At 33.7% G+C, this 16,757-nt stretch overlaps 1 protein-coding gene across 22 annotated transcripts in view; it reads left to right on the forward strand.

Annotated features, from left to right (window-relative positions):
- The window catches only part of LOC106869227 (tolloid-like protein 2), a 1,141,949-nt gene that overhangs the window by 643,919 nt on the left and 481,273 nt on the right, over positions 1–16,757 (forward strand). For all 22 annotated transcript variants that reach the window (XM_089358367.1, XM_089358378.1, XM_089358375.1 and 19 more), the window contains one exon: positions 1,871–2,078. In XM_089358367.1, the coding sequence (XP_089214493.1) occupies positions 1,871–2,078 (208 nt within the window). The remainder of the gene's footprint in view (positions 1–1,870; positions 2,079–16,757) is intronic.

Genomic DNA, 16,757 nt, shown 5'->3' on the forward strand with positions numbered 1-16,757 from the left:
GTTGTTCTCACTGCTCTTTCCAGCTTATTCTCATTCTGCCCTTTTCCTCCTTTGCTGTGTTTATGTATGTGGTTAAGATCAGCTATCAGCCAGGTGCCCTTCTTATGCCCAGGAGTTGTATTGTGCGGCAGGCATACACTCAACTTTGCTCTTGTTTCAAGTTCATTCTCTGATGTATTCCATCCACAAACGTCTCTGGCATCCTCTTGATCACCCTTCCACACGTCAGGATGATCTTGGACACTGACCTGTGTTGGCCACACTGTATGTGTAGTCATACTAATGCATATACATCCCTTTGTCCCTTGACTCTTTGGTCAGCCTTCTGCCTTATCTCCTATCTCACCCACCCGGCCATCACCATTTCAATTGACAAGTGTGGCCATGTTTCCCCTCATCGTTCCACTGTCTTCCTCATTGCTCAACTTCTACACAACTCATACCACACCCCATACTATTCACACCCCTTCATACACTGGCTTTCCCCTCAACCTCCCACACATCACTTGAAATCTCTTCTCTACATGCCATTTTTTATTTTATCCAGCTTCCATTTCTTTCTGCTTTCTCTGCAGAAGAAAGTAATTCAACAACGCGGGTTGATGAACCGTAAGACGTGTGGCCAGAACCTCCTGGAAAATAACCATAGCGAGGGACATTCCACAGTTGAATTAGAACAGTCACAAACAGTGAAAAAAGACATGCACCCAACACCAGAGCTGAAGACACCTCCGAAAGGAGGGGCCCCGCCACGTCAAAACAGTAGAGGAGTAGGTGCCGAAACCGGACGTGGTTCCTCCTGATGATGTCTTGAGCTAACTGGATCCTATAAAGGATCTGTTGTGGTAGCAGACCACGAAACATGGTTGAAATTCCTCCCTCCAGCATCCAAAATGTTAGATCTTATCATCTTCCTCATGATATAAAGTACCAAGTACACTCTATAAATTGATTGGCATTAGGAAGGGCATCCAACTGTAGAAACCAAGCCATAACAGACTATGGAACCTGCTGTGGTCCTTGGCTTTGCCAGTTCTTGTCAAACCGTCCAACCCATGCCAGCATGGAAAGCAGACGTTAAATGATGATGATCAGTTATTACTTTTTGCCAATACAGAACATCACTAGTTTCCTCAGTTCTTCTGTTTTAATATAAACACTGTAGCTTCTCTTGAGAGGGCATTTAAATTCATTAATTTATAAATATAGTTATTTATTTACTGACAGTAGTAATGTTTTGATCAGATGAAAATATAGATTAGGCTATATCACTTCTTCAATCACTAATTTCTTTTGAAATAGTAATATCCCTTGTGTGTCTTATTGCATTTACTTCTCTATGAAAACTCTAAAGAGTTGATAGAAAATCATTAATCATAATTCTTAAACATAACAACTATTAGAGTTAAGTTAATAAAATTAACATTGTTAATAAAAGAGCCATTAAAGAACTAATTAAAAAATAACTGCAGTAACAAAAAATTTTAAATTATAAACAAAAAATTAGTCAATGACTAATACTAAAAATTAGTTAATGACTAATACTATTTTCATTTTTTCAGCAAGTACAGGAGATGTCATAGGACATGTTTCAATCGTATTGTGACCTCACCAGCATAACGTATATTATATTTACAACTGCCAAATGGCTGTTACAACTCCATCACTTTACAGCATCATGTTTCTGCTAAAACAAAATACCAATTTAGTCAATGGTTTTACTTTAGCTATATTGTTCTTTTTCTGTGTTAATTTTAACAGCAAATATTCATCTTGATGTAGTAATGTGTTACATTTTCCAGAAATTTGTCTGTAAATGATTTTTTTTTATTGAATTTAATGACTAATTTTTTGTTCTTTTATTTTTCAGCTGTTTATGATATCGGTGCTGTTGCACCAGATACGTACTGTGGCTATACAATACGAGGTGAAAACAAACCTACTGGATACATAGTATCACCGACATACCCTGGCATTTATCCAGACAACTTATTTTGCTACTATAAGCTACAAGGGAAACCAAAACAACGGATTAGATTAAAATTTGAAGATTTCTCACTATTTCATGGTGGAGAGTAGTGAGTATATAAAACTTTTTAATCCGTTACCTGAATATGATGTAGAAACCTGAGTGTTTAATTCGTGAAATCTTATTGTTTTTTTTTTCTTTTATTAACCATAAATTATAAAAATATCAAAGGTGAAATACAGATTTTATGCATCTTCTCTACAGCAAGAAAACTGTTCTGCTCTGGCTCCCTTCTCTTATATGTTTACTGATTTTTTTCCCCCTCATTGTCTATTATAAAGTTGACCCTTCCTCCTTAAGAAGTTCATGGTTTTGAAAAACTGCATAACAGCCTCACTAGTGCTGATGGCCAAAAAGATATCACTCAGTAATACTTCAAACTGGTTGGCATCAGGAAGGTCATCTTGCCATAGAAACCAAGTCAAAGGATGCAGGGGAGCATAAAGTAATCCTTGGATCCATCAGACCTTCTCAAGCCATAGAATTTATACCAGTATGGAACATGGGCTTTAAATGATGGTGATGGTAGTGGTGATGAGAATTTAAACCAAACAAATCAAAGATGTTTTGTGTCTGGATATAAATCTGTGGCAAAATCTTTTGGTACTTTATAGAGTGGAATTACAGTCACAGATTAAGACAAAGGTCAATGAAATAATACATTCAAATCCAAAGGATTATCAGGACTCTCGCATGATGTAATTATTTTACACATACATATGGGCACATACACACATACTTAGGAAAGGTAAACTATCTCTGGTAGAGGTACGTGGCTTAGTGTTTAGGGTGTCAGCATCATCATTGTAAGATTGTGGTTTCGATTCCAGGACTGGGTGACACATTGTGTTCTTGAGTAAAACACATCATTTCACGTTGCTCCAGTCCTCTCAGCTGGCAAAAATGAGTAGCGCTGTGATGGACTGGCGTCCTGTTCAGCTGGGGAACACATACACCATTGAAACTGGGAAACCGGGCCCATGAGCCTGGCTAGGCTTTAAAAGGGCGCATTTATTTTTATTATTAAACTATCTCTAATTTGACTAAATTTCAAAATTTGAATTGATATATGAAACTTAGCATAATGTTAGTGAAATTTCATTTTCCATTAAATTATACAGGGTGGTCCAAAAGTAGGTTTACATTTATTCAACTATCTCTTTCACATTCATATATTAACAGTTTAGATCTTAATTATAAGAAAATATGAAACCATTATTCTATGCTAATTTAGTTAATTTTGTTAAGCTCCCTTTTCAGTTTGTAAGATAGAAATTTAAAAGTAATAAATTGTTTTAAAAGAAATCTAAAGTGCCTATGTGATAACTGTAAACCTACTTTTGGGGCCACCAAGTACATCATTACTCTGTGTTTCATAATTTGTTCTTTGTTTATTTTCATATGCTTGGTAAAGGTCTATGGCTTAGTGGTTAGGATATTTGGCTGATGATAATAAGGTCAGGGGTTTGAATCCCAGCCGTATGTTGTGTCCTTGGCAGGACACGTTATTTCACATTGGTCCAGTCAACTTAGCTGGCAAAAATGGGTTGAATCTGTAGTTCAAAAGGCCAGCCTTGTCACATTTTCTATCATGCTGAATCTCTCTGACAACTACATGAAGATTACACATGTCTGTGGAGTGCTCAGCAGCTTACACATTCATTTCACAAGCAGACTGTTCCATTGATCAGATCAACTGGAACCCCTTTCCATTGTAACCAACAAAGTGCCAGTTTATTACTATTTTTTTATATGCTTGAAAATACTAACACACTTTTGCTCCTTTATTATATACACATACATGTATGTGTACACATACACACACACATGCATATATACACGATAGGTAAGATGGATAATGTTGGGAGTATACTTTTGTAACTGTGGGTAATGTTAGTCAATGTTACATTGAGACATACAGTACAATGTCTGAAATAGAAAGTGTCTTTGTACATAATGTGTGTGCGTGTGTTTGAGAGAGTGAGAGAGAGAGAGCATGTGTTTGTATATGCATGCATATGTATCTGTGTGTATGTTTGAGAGTGTGTTTGTACATGCATGTGTGAGTGTGCATATGAAGGTATATATATATATATATATATATATATATATATATATATATATGTATGAAAGATGCTTATGTCAACAGATTTGCATTTTCCTGATTCTGAAATTGAAGCCAATCTCTGCAATGTAATCCTTCAGATTGAATTATTGTAAAGTAGATTTAGTTCTTGATCCAGCTGGGATTTTATATGTAAACTCATCTTCACGCACATGCACAACACGTTCTCATATGTGCACATGCAAACATACCTTCACACACTATACCTTCACACACTACAACTACATACATGTAATATGCATGCATATTACACAAAGACATGCACACAAATAAGGAAATACTTTCCAAACTTTGTAAATGTGACTCTGCTGATAAATGAACCTGTAATGCTCAGATCCAGAGGTTGATGTTGATACTGTATTCACTTACAGAAACTACAAGTCTATCTCTTTAGTGTAGCACAACTTGCTAGAAATAGCAGTTAAAATCTTTCAAATCATACCCAATTACTTAATACAAGAAAGGCACATTTAAAGTAACAGCAGATGTGTGAAATATTAAAAAAAAATAATGGAATTTCTTTGATAGTATGCCTGTTTGAATATTAATATAACAATATTAATGTAACATGATAATGTTTGTGTTCTAGACTTCTCAAGTATATTCTGTGCTTAAATCCAGTTTCATAGTGTTAACGTTTTTGTTACCATCATCATCATCATCATCATCATCGTTTAACGTCCGCTTTCCATGCTAGCATGGGTTGGACTGGTGAAACCGGATGGCAACACCAGGCTCCAATCTAATTTGGCAGAGTTTCTACAGCTGGATGCCCTTCCTAACGCCAACCACTCAGAGAGTGTAGCCACTCAAATGCACTAACTGTGATTCAATCAATTTTTTAAATAATGAAAAATTGAATAAAATAACATTGTCATCATTAATCTGGTGTCTGGAACAAATTAACCCTTTGCGTGGTCTAACCAGTCAGATCACACTTTTCCTGTAATGTAGTTCTAAAGCTTACTATCACCTCATCAAAATTTTGAAGCTACAAAACTATCCATGTTTTAATTAAAAACAATTTGAATGAAAAGACATTACATGTTTCAGAATAATCTGAATGCTCAAGGGTCAATCTATTGCTCTCACCATCCCTTCTAGCTCATTCCCACTTTGTCCTCTTACTCTCCTGCCATGTTATGTATGTAGTCATCATAAGTCATTAATCAGGTGCCTTCTTTGTGTCCAGGGATTGGCTTGTCATAGACAAGCCTTTCCTATATCATTGTATATTAATCACCAAACAATAAAATTGATGTTTTCTGCTTCAGCAATATTTTTCCTTTACATCCTCTAGGTACAGTTTTCATATCCACCATTAAATTATTTCATTCTTGCTCCTTAGATGAAATATGTGAAAACATTAAAAGAATCTAGAAAATTATCTTTTGCAAAAAATGACGCTGCAAATATCTCAGCTTCTCTCTGCATAAGAAGAGAGATTTTTTTTAAATCTTTGAATAAAACATCTTTCTGCAGTTAATGATAATAAAATTTTCATAACATATATCTGCTTTCTACGTTCAAAGGGTTAACATAAAATTTTGAGGGAAGATTTTAGCTTAGATCACTTTAAAACAGGATTTGTATCACAGAACTAGAATGGTCTCAGGTTGATTGGTATCAAAAGGGTTAAACAAGTGAAATATTACCAATCCACCTGTGGATGTTTCCAGAAGCGTTTATGCTTACATTGGGTATATGTAGTTGAACTGAAGCATAGCAAATTAAAACTGTTGTCCAAATACCCAATAAAACATCTTCGATTGTTGTGAGCTGATATTCCATTAACACATCTGCTTGGCCAACAGTAATCTGTGCATACATACAAACATAGCTTCACAGAGACCCCTGCATAAACACATTATTACACAAAGACATATACACTCATGTGCATACAACATACATGTGCATGAAACAGACGTTTAATTACACAAGCCAGTGAAAGGGTCACCGCATTGTTCCTCAATGTACAACAAACAACAGTCACAACCCCCTCGAATCATATACTACTATCTTTAAAAAAATGGAGTATACACTGTTTATTGTAGTCCTCGATAAAATGTCTGAAAATAATATCCTTTTTACTTTGTTTCTACTTGTTTCAGTCATTGGACCGTGGCCATGCTGGGGCACCACTTTGAAAAAATCTTTTTTAAGTGTGGTACTTTTTCTTTCAGTTTCTTTTTATTTTTTTGCAAACCACTAAGTTACAGGGACATAAGCAAACCAACACTGGTTGTCAAGCTGTGGTTGCTGACGAACACACCTAGAGACATACATATTTGTTTGTGCATGTGTGTATACGATGTGCATCTTTCAGTTTCTGTCCACCAAATCCGCTTACAAGGCTTTGATCAGCCTGGGGCTATAGTTAAAGACACTTGCCAAAGATGCTGTGCTGTAGGACTGAACTCAGAACCATGCGACTGGAAAGCAAACTTTTTACTGTTCAGCATGTAATTTGAGGGAGATTCAGCTTCTATTTCTAGCATGCTGAAAAATTTGTAAAGACTTTTTGATGGCACAATATTCAATATTAAGTTGTTTGGTTGTAAAAGCATATACTTTTTGTTTATAACATCATATAACATTGGTTACATATTCTGAGAGGAACAAATTATTCCAGGAACTAAGTTTTTACCCTACAAGGCATATAACTGCAGTTAAATGCCAACGTGAGCAGAATTAACAGATATATATTTACAGGCGCATGATGACATACTCAAATCTAAAAAACATTTCTTTGGTGACACTGCAATAGTCTTAATAATAATAATAACCAATATAAATTGCCTGACAGTTTCATATTACACCATTTAGCTATAACATACCATAATTCAAATTCTTATCAGTTAGATTATGGATATGCCAAGAATTCTAAATTTTCAGATTTCTTCTTGATTTGCTGTATATTCACTATCCAATAAGAATATCTATTATATTTATCTACCATTGAGAATTGTAAATATGGCCGCCAGAGAATAGAAACACGCACACACAAAAAAAGAAAATGCACTCATAAAAAAATGAAAATTCCATTAGTATAGATCATTTTTTTTTTGGACCATTAATTTTTTTATTTTTTATTTTTTTTGTTATTTGCTAACATTGAACATGACATTTTGAATAATTATCTTCAGGTGACCTAGAATATACTACAGTTGGGTTTGAATTCAGAACTCTGTTTTTAATGTAAAGTTTCAAGTAGGATACAGGCATGGCTGTGTGTTTATGAAGCTCGCTTTACAATCATATGGTTTTGGGTTCAGTCCTACTGTATGGTACTTCAGGCAAGTGTCTTCCACTATAGCTCTGATGAACTGACCAATATCCTGTGAGTCTTGTGTGTGAATTTAGTAGACAGAAACTACGTGAAGCCTGTTATGTCTATATATATGTGTTAGTGTATGCATGTGTAGGTGTGTCTATTCCTCCATTGTTTGAGAACCGGTGTTGGTTTGTTTCCATCTCCATAACTTAGTGGTTCAGCAAAAGATAGAGACAGAATAAGTACTAGACTGAAGAATAAATACTGGTGCCAATTTTCTCAACTAAACCCTTGAAGGTGGTACTCCAGCATGGCCACACTCCAATGATTAATATGGTGATAAAAATATAACAGATAGAGCTAGTAGTTTAGAAGACCTGGGAAAGCAGAGCAATCGAATTCATTGTGTCTGAATTGCAAGGATACACACACCGTAGATACTCACCTCTACATTGAGCTGTGCTGAATAGATAAAACACACACCTTTCCTTTGACAAGATATAACTCTGCTGCATGTAGCTTTGCCAGTTCCACAGTGTTGCTGTTGTTCTGGTTGATGGTGGTGTCTTCGTGGCAAAACATCCTTTACTAAGCAGATCTAGGACCAGTACCATTCTAGTTAGAGTATGTCTTTTACGTCATATTTTCAAGATGATAGGAAGTGATTTGTGAGGATTTGGTTGGTATTTCTAGCAGAATTAGTGAGCCCATATTTTTTGTTGACTTGCTATGAAGCCATTAGGATTTCGCTGAGATTTCATTATAGATAACTAATTAATCACCAAACTGTAAGAACCAAATATTCTTTTTCTAAAAAGGAAAAAAAAAAAAAAAAATCATGAAAATGCCAGCTATATTTCCTGTTTCACATAACAGTAAACAGTTGCCAAGGAACTAAATCTTTATCTATAAACTAACCTTAAGATTATTGTTTTTGTTCTGTTCAACAGCATCTATATTCTTTATATATTCTGTAGATCTTTGATTTATAAAAGATAAGAAAGCTAGACACTTTTTATCAATACTCACTTTGTATAGTGCTTGAAGCTTAAGTTTTCTTAAGAAAATCATTCTGTTTAGAATTAAACTTAATACAAGATCTTCTGTGATGTTGAATTCCTTTATAGAAATGAAGGTGCAAAATAACATGTTATGGCATTTGCGGCTGTTTTGTGGTTATCTGTGGGTGTAGATTTACTGAAATCGATAGCTGGAAATTAATACTTAACCATGGAGTTGACTTGTGTAGGTGTAATCGCTGCCCTCGTGGTTACTTACTAAGCTAAGCTCTTCACTCTCTATGGAGCATAGGTCATCAACAACTTTCCTTTTCTGTTCTCGACTCTGAACTGTCATTTTCTCTCCCAGGTCTTCTTGGTTTTGAGTTATCATCAATAGTTCTGTAACTTTCTGTTTTTATTATCAGATTAATCCTCCCTAAGTACAGCAATATATCTTTCAACACACGATTTCGCATGAAGAATCTTGTGAAACAAATACAAATATGAAATATTGTATGCTTCAGCCAAGTTAGCAATAAACTGAGAAATACTATCACATTGTCTCTTCATAAAGAACTGCACCTTCTTCAATCTATACACAAATTCTATCAATTCAACAGGACAGCTCAACCTCTCAAATTATCAAGTTAAGAATATACAGTGTTATCTGTCAAGTCCAAGTGAGACTGTAGTCATGGCCAATGCCAGTGTCTTGCAACTGGTACCCATGCTGTTACATGTAAGAAGCAACCACTCATGGAGTGGTTGGTGTTAGGAAGGGCATCCAGCTGTAGAAAACATGACAAAAATCAGATTGAAACCTGATGCAGCTTCCCAGCTTACCAGGTCTCAGTCAAACTGCCCAACCCATGCTAGCATGGAAAACAGTTGTTTGATGACGACGATGATGATAACAATGATGATGATGATGATGATTTCACTTGCTATTACACACATCTACTTTAGCCTTTCAGTAATCATGGAGTCTCAGCCATCATTGATTTCTCTCCACTCTTCTTAACTCTTGATAGTCTTTAGATCTTCCTCTCCTAACTCTTGGTGGTTTTAGTTGTCATAAATGCTTCTGTAACTTCGCCTTTACTTGTTAGGGATGTTGGCCCTTTGCAAACCCAGTTTTACCTCTGGGAAAAGGGGTCAGTATTAGTTTGGCCTCTGTCCTTTGACTTATCCATGGGAGGCCCTCCAAGGAGCCTGCACTCTGCTGCCATAGCTCTATTTTATTAAAGCACACAAAGTTACAACATTGCAACAAGGGCTAGACCTCGTGGTAGAGTGCTCTGTTGGTGCTACTCCATATTTAGAATATGATGGTGGCCAATACTATCAGTATTTCTGCTTCTCTCTTTGATAAAGATTTTGGTGTTTCTAAGTTCAAAACCAGCAAATATCAAGGAAGTCTCATTCATTCATACTGATTCAGTCAGTAAAGTAAGAATCAGTAATATTTTCTATGCAAAATATGAGGCAGAAACAATACTTGATACTGCCACAATTACATTGCAAACTGAGTCAATAGGGAAGCCTTTATGTAGTTGACATGATAGAAATAGCAGCCAAATATCTCTCAAAACCAATTGTATTAACTTAAAACAGATGGTAAGGTGGTGAGCTGGCAGTATCATTAGCATGCCAGGCAAAATGCTTAATGACATTTCATCCATCTTTATGTTCTGAATTCAAATTCTGTCAAGGTCAACTTTGCCTTTCGTCATTTCGGGGTCAATGAGATAGGTACTATTAATAGACATATCCCCTTTCCTGAAATTGCAGGCCTTCTGCCAAAATTTGAAACCAATATCTTGAAACAGGCCAGATAGGTTGAATAAACTACTCTTCCATACACAATATCTAGAAATAATATAAAATGAAAAACAAAAGTAAAGAAATAGGGGATGATCATGACTTTAACAATAAGATCTGCTGTTTAGATCTGACTTGGAGGCTAAACAACAACAAAAAAAGCATTTCTATAATTCCTATTATGTATTCTTATTGTTTTAAAGTAATTTAAACTTTATAACAAAGCCTAATGACCTAATATATATCTCTTAATGTAATTAAATATAACAAAATGTACAACATCATCACAACTATGACCATAGCAAGGATGTTGCAGATTTAAACAAATATATTTGTCAATATATATATATATATGAGTATGTGAATGTATGTATAATATACATGTGCCAGTGTGTGCAACATATGTATATGTATGTATGAGCGCATGCAATGTATGTATAGATGTGTATGCATCAGTGTGTGTTATGTATGTGTATGTGTGTATAATGTTTATTTTACTGCAAAATCTGGTTTACTGAGAAACTGTTTGAATAACCAATGAAGTTAATCTATGATCTGTTTCACTTTATTTTCATATATCTATTTAGCATTATTATTATTTTTTTATAATCTTATTCTATATTTCTCTAAAAGTAACACATTTTTATCTAAAATTTGTGCAAACCCAATCAGCAAAATGGCTAGTTTTTATCAATATTTGGCTACATACCAAATGTGATAAGAGATTCCACTAAGAATTGTATTGTTTTGGCAGGTGCTGTATAAAAGACATACATAGGCATTACTGGCCCTTTAATTAGTCTCAGGAGATTATTTGCCATATATTTTCAGAAATGGGTAGCCTAGTTTTCAAAAATAAGTAGCCTAATTTGTTTGTTTCCATGGCTTAAAATAGAAGCTCATAATCGATCCGCTCATCTTTGTCTTACCATTTCCCTTTTGGCTTTTATTAGAAATAATGAGTAAAAAATTATATCATGTTTTTGATTTTGATATAAATTAGTCAGAGGAGAAAGAAGAAATATCGTGACCTTTTTTACAGGGCCTCCAAGATTAGTGAGAGGAAAGAGAGGGCAAGTAACAAGTGGTCATTAGTTGTAGTAAAAAACAGAACACTAAGATATCCAATTAATCTTTGACTGTAAACATGGTCATGATGTTTGCTACACGATGGATACTGCTATAAGCTCTTATCCTTCAGGTGGTAGTATTAACCTCTTTAAATTCTATCTTTCATCTTTTATATCGTTTGCTAGTTTCAGTCATTAGCTTGTGGCCATGCTGGGGTACTATCTTCAAGAAGTTGTAGTCAAATTGATTGACCCCAGTACTTATTTTTTCGTCAAGCCTGGAATTTATTTTGTTGGGGTCTCCCTTGCTGGACTGCTAAGTTACAGGCATGTAATCACACTTACACCGGTTGTCAAGCAGTGGTGGTGGTGGAACAAACACAGTCAGACAAACAGACAGACACACACTCACACACACACATATACATGTATATATATATATATGTATATATGTATATATATGTATGTGCATATATATGTATATATATGTATGTGTATATATATATATATATATATGTATATATATGTATATGTGTATATATATGTATATATATATATATATATATATGTATGTATGTGTGTGTGTGTGTGTGTGTGTGTGTGTGTGTGTGTGTGTGTGTGTATGTATATATACAAAGGGCTTCTTTCAGTTTCCATCAGCCAAATCTATTCTCAAAGCTTTGGTTGGCTCGAAATTATAATAGAAGACACTTCCCCAAGGTGCCACACAGTGAGATTGAATCCAGATTCATGTGGCTGGGAAGCAAGCTTCTTACCACACAGCCATATCTGCAAAACTAAATTTCATGTTTATTCCAGAATACAAAACTGCTAATTTCTGCAAATCATGATGCCTCAAGAAACTTGACATATCTCAACAAAAAAGTAGTTTCATAATGTCACACATTAATAAAAGACAGGTATATGAAATTGTTTTCCACATTTAAGGGTAATTAAATTTAGAGCAGATATTTCTGATTTCTGCATAAAAAGTGTTACAGAAAAGGACAAATTAAATCTACCTCAGCTAATTTATATTTAAAGGATCCCATTTTATTATAATAGAAGCTTTTATGTGAATTGATTCTTGCTTCATATTGATTCATTATTTTGCTGTAGATGGTTGAGATAAAAAGGATGGAGCAGTATTTAATTTTGTCCATCTAAGTTGTGAGATCAAATCTTAACTTTTGCTTGTTGAATTTTCCTCCTTGTCATTCACAAATTTTATACTTACCTGTTTGCCCATAAATAAAACAAGATTTAACCAGCTATCCATATAACACACACACACATACATACTTGTAGTGAAGTGACTAGATCAAATAGTAGACCTGTCTGCTAAGGAATTGTAAATTTAAACAAGTTGCAGGCATTTTATTGTACTTCTCTGCATGCTGTCTCTGTTTACATAATAGTGAGAAATAGGCACCAATATTTTTCTGGAAGTAGACATTAGTTTTGAGACAGCTATGGTAAATCAATCTCCTATGCTGGACAATTTACAATCCAATAAGTTTAGGTGTTGGTCTGCAGCAGTGAAAGCAATCCATACTTACTCAATAACGCATATAACATTCTTTTCTCTAACGTTTTTATTTTCCCCATTTCTCTATCTTCACAAAGAGCTTCTTGCTTGAAATATTGATAACTCTTCCTGTTTCTCACAGAGTAATTCACTGACTTTGTTTATGTTTCTTTTTTTTTTTTTTAGATTCTTTTATCACAAATTTGCCTAATATATCAATATATCTTCTGGAAGATTATTATAAAGATGCTTTATACATATCACAGCTAGGTGTTGCTTTTGACTTGCTGGCTTCAAAACTTGCCTATACATATAGCAATACCTGAAACAGCACATGACAGACAAAAGCACCTGAATCTGTATCTGTCTATATGTTACTAACATTTCTGGTGCTTTCTTTTTGTTTTTGTTGTAATACGACTGTTGGCAAAAATAAGCATTATATTGATGTTGTTGTCATTGATCTTCAGTCTTGATTCAATCCTGATTAATTAGACTTACTGTCAAGATATTACAAGTGTAAACATCATGTATTTTATACTAAGGACCACATCATCTGAAATTTCTAAATTTTTATAGGAGAGTAATCCATTATATGAGGGGAATTTGACTGCCATTTCTGGTAACTTTATCACTACAAATTGGTTCAGTTCATAGCTTGTTTTTTAATAATATTTTTAACTAATAAAAACTGATCTGCCATTGCTCTGTTATTTTTCTTCTAGTTGATCTAACATAGTGCTAACATCTTATATCAAGGATGCTTACTGATAACCTAAAAAACCTGTAGAAAGCCTGACTATAAATATTAAAAAAAAAAAGTCAGATGTAATTACTTTTCAATAGCCCCCCCCCCCCCCCCTCCATCTCTAACAGTTGCCAAAGAACACGAAGTATAGATTAAAAGATGCTAAATTTAGCTATAATTACTCATTCTTCTTTTTCTTGAATGAGAACGGAGAGAGTTTCTTTTGTCGCAGGCTTATAATATAATATGATCAGTCGTATTATGTAAATAACAAACAAAGAAAATAACTAAATAAAAAGAGAGAAAAATGATATTTATATGTTATTTGTTGCTAGCTGTTTAGCATAGACCTTCATTCGCTGGATTTCCTGTTCAAAAGCTATAACAATAGAACATTGCATAAAATATTTTATGCACTCATAAATGCATTTATGCTTTTTACCCATTTGTTTTTAGAAACCAATGAAAAAATGGGAATGCAAATGGCATTGTCTTCTAGGCAAATACAGTCACATAAAGAATGCATGAATTTTTCAGCTTGTCGCAAAAATTATTATGATTATTATCATCATCATCATCATCATCATCATTATTATCATTATTATTTGTTGTTGTTGTTATTATAATGAAGGCAAGAAAATGCTTCGCGGTGGTATTTAGTTACAAATGTTTGCATTCTGAGTTCAAATCCCATTGGGTTTGTCTTTGTTTCTCATTCCTCAGGAGGTTGATGAAACAATTTAGCAGTCAAATAGTTATGTTGAATCAATTGTTTTTGCTCCTCCCTTTAAATTTGTAATTTTGTGCCAAATTAATGTTGGCACAAACCTGGAAATTTAAGAGGAGGAGTAGAATCCATTATTCATCATTATTATTATTATTATTATTATTATTATTATTATTATTATTATTACTATTATTATTACAGTTGTTAATGTCATTGCCGTTATTTACACTGGTGAACAGGCAAAATCATTAGAACATTAGATGAAATATTTTTGCAGTATTCTTTCTGGCTCTTAACATTCTGAGTTCAAATCTTGCCAAGGTCAACTTTGCTTTCCTTCCCTACAGAGTTGATAAAATAAAATACTAACCAAGCAATGGAATCGATGGTATCGACAAAACCCCATCCCTCAAAATTCCTAGTTTTTTCCCTAAATTATCAGCAGTTATTGTTGTCGTTGTTGTTAGTAGTAGTAGTAGTAGTAGAAGTAGTAGTAGTAAAATCAGGGTGGTGGAGGATTAACAGAATTAGTTGAACATGGGAAAATAATGTCATATGGTCTTTAGTTTGCCCCTTTATATTTTAAGTTTAAAAAAAAAAACTGCTGAACTTTGCCCTTTCATTTTTTGGGGATTGATAAAATAAGTACCAGTCAAGTACTGGGGTTGAAATAATCAAATAGCTCCCCACAACCCCACCAAATTTCAGGCCTTCTACTTACAGTAGAAAGGATTATTATTACTATTTATTATTATTATTATTATTCAACATTTTGTAGTTTCAGGCAAATTTTTACTGCATCACCTGCTAGACCTCGTTGTTGCTAGCATGTGTGCAGTATTGAGTTTTTTTTTTTTTTTTTGGAAGCAACCAAACTCTTTCTGGTATTGTATTGCATCAGTTTGTTGTTTTTCTGGGGAATGGTGCGGTCTTTTGTTGTATTAATGATTGTATTGTGTGTTGTGTGTAATGCGTTGAGTATGAGGCCTGCTGGTAGTTGTTTATTTTATTGGACATTTGCTATATAGAGTATGTCTTGCATTTGTAGATTGTTTTTTTTTGTGGGGGGGGAGGTTGTATTATTGAATTGATAGTGACTTGTGTAGGATGTGGTTGGCGTTAGGAAGGGCATCCAGCTGTAGGAACTCTGCCAGATCAGATTGGAGCCTGGTGCAGCCATCTGGCTTGCCAGTCCTCAGTCAAATCGTCCAACCCATGCTAGCATGGAAAGCGGACGTTAAACAATGATGATGATGATGATGTTACATGTATATATATTTATATATATATATTACATTTATGTAATATGTATATAATATTATATATACATATATATATTAGATATGAAGTGTGTGTGTAAGTGTGTGTGTGTGTGTGTGTGTGTGTGTGTTTGTCTATGTGTACATTCTTTTGCTAATGCATGTTAGCAGAAGATAATAAAAGCCGCAAACAGGTAAAGAAGAAGAGAAATTAACAGCGGCACTCCCTTATTATAATCGTTGTCAGAAATGTTGTGAATCAGGGATTGTCCTACTAGGAACCTGTATCCAAATCATTATATATATATACACACATGTATATACACATATATATATATATATATATTTAGATAGATAGATAGATAGATAGATAGATAGATAGATAGATAGATAGACAGTCAGATAGATAGATAGATAATACATATGTGTCTGTGTATATATATATATATATATATATATATATATATATATATATATATATATATATATATATATATATATATATATACATATACACACACACAAGAGAGAGAGAAAGATAGATATAGATACATACAGATATACATACATATATACATAGATAGATAGACACACACACTCACACACATTATAAAATAGATTACACTTTTTCTTGCTTAGAAATATTAACTTTATGTTAATATTCTGCCAACAGTAATCTTCCTCATATTCTCACAGATATTATTATTAATTTTGTTAATAACAGCTTACATATCCTAAAAGAAAATTTATTGCTTCATTCTTTACCATTATTTAATGTGAAAACAAAATTGTGCTGTTGACACAAATTGCTATCTTGTTTAAATTTGAATTGTAACTAATATTCCCTAATTATCACACTAGGTAGTCGCCACAGCTGATGTTTTTTTTTTTTTTTCATTTTTCATTTTTTAATTATATAAAGTATGCTTCATAAAAGAATAATTCCAATTATGAATATATATTCGTTTTCTTCTAGCTATTTTAGTGATATCTTTTGATGAAATCATTGCATCAGCAAATTATGTTAAGTGAGTTTTTTTGAAAATAAAGAATATTTGATATCAAGCAGTTCTAAAAACATCTAATATTCATATTTTATGAACGCAAACTCATCAAGAGTAAATAAGTATAGACATAATGCATATTTCTGTTTTGGCAAACAACAAATATGAAAT

The sequence above is a fragment of the Octopus bimaculoides genome, chromosome 10 (assembly GCF_046866305.1).
Source record: "Octopus bimaculoides isolate indiv1 chromosome 10, ASM4686630v1, whole genome shotgun sequence".
NCBI lineage: Eukaryota > Metazoa > Mollusca > Cephalopoda > Octopoda > Octopodidae > Octopus > Octopus bimaculoides.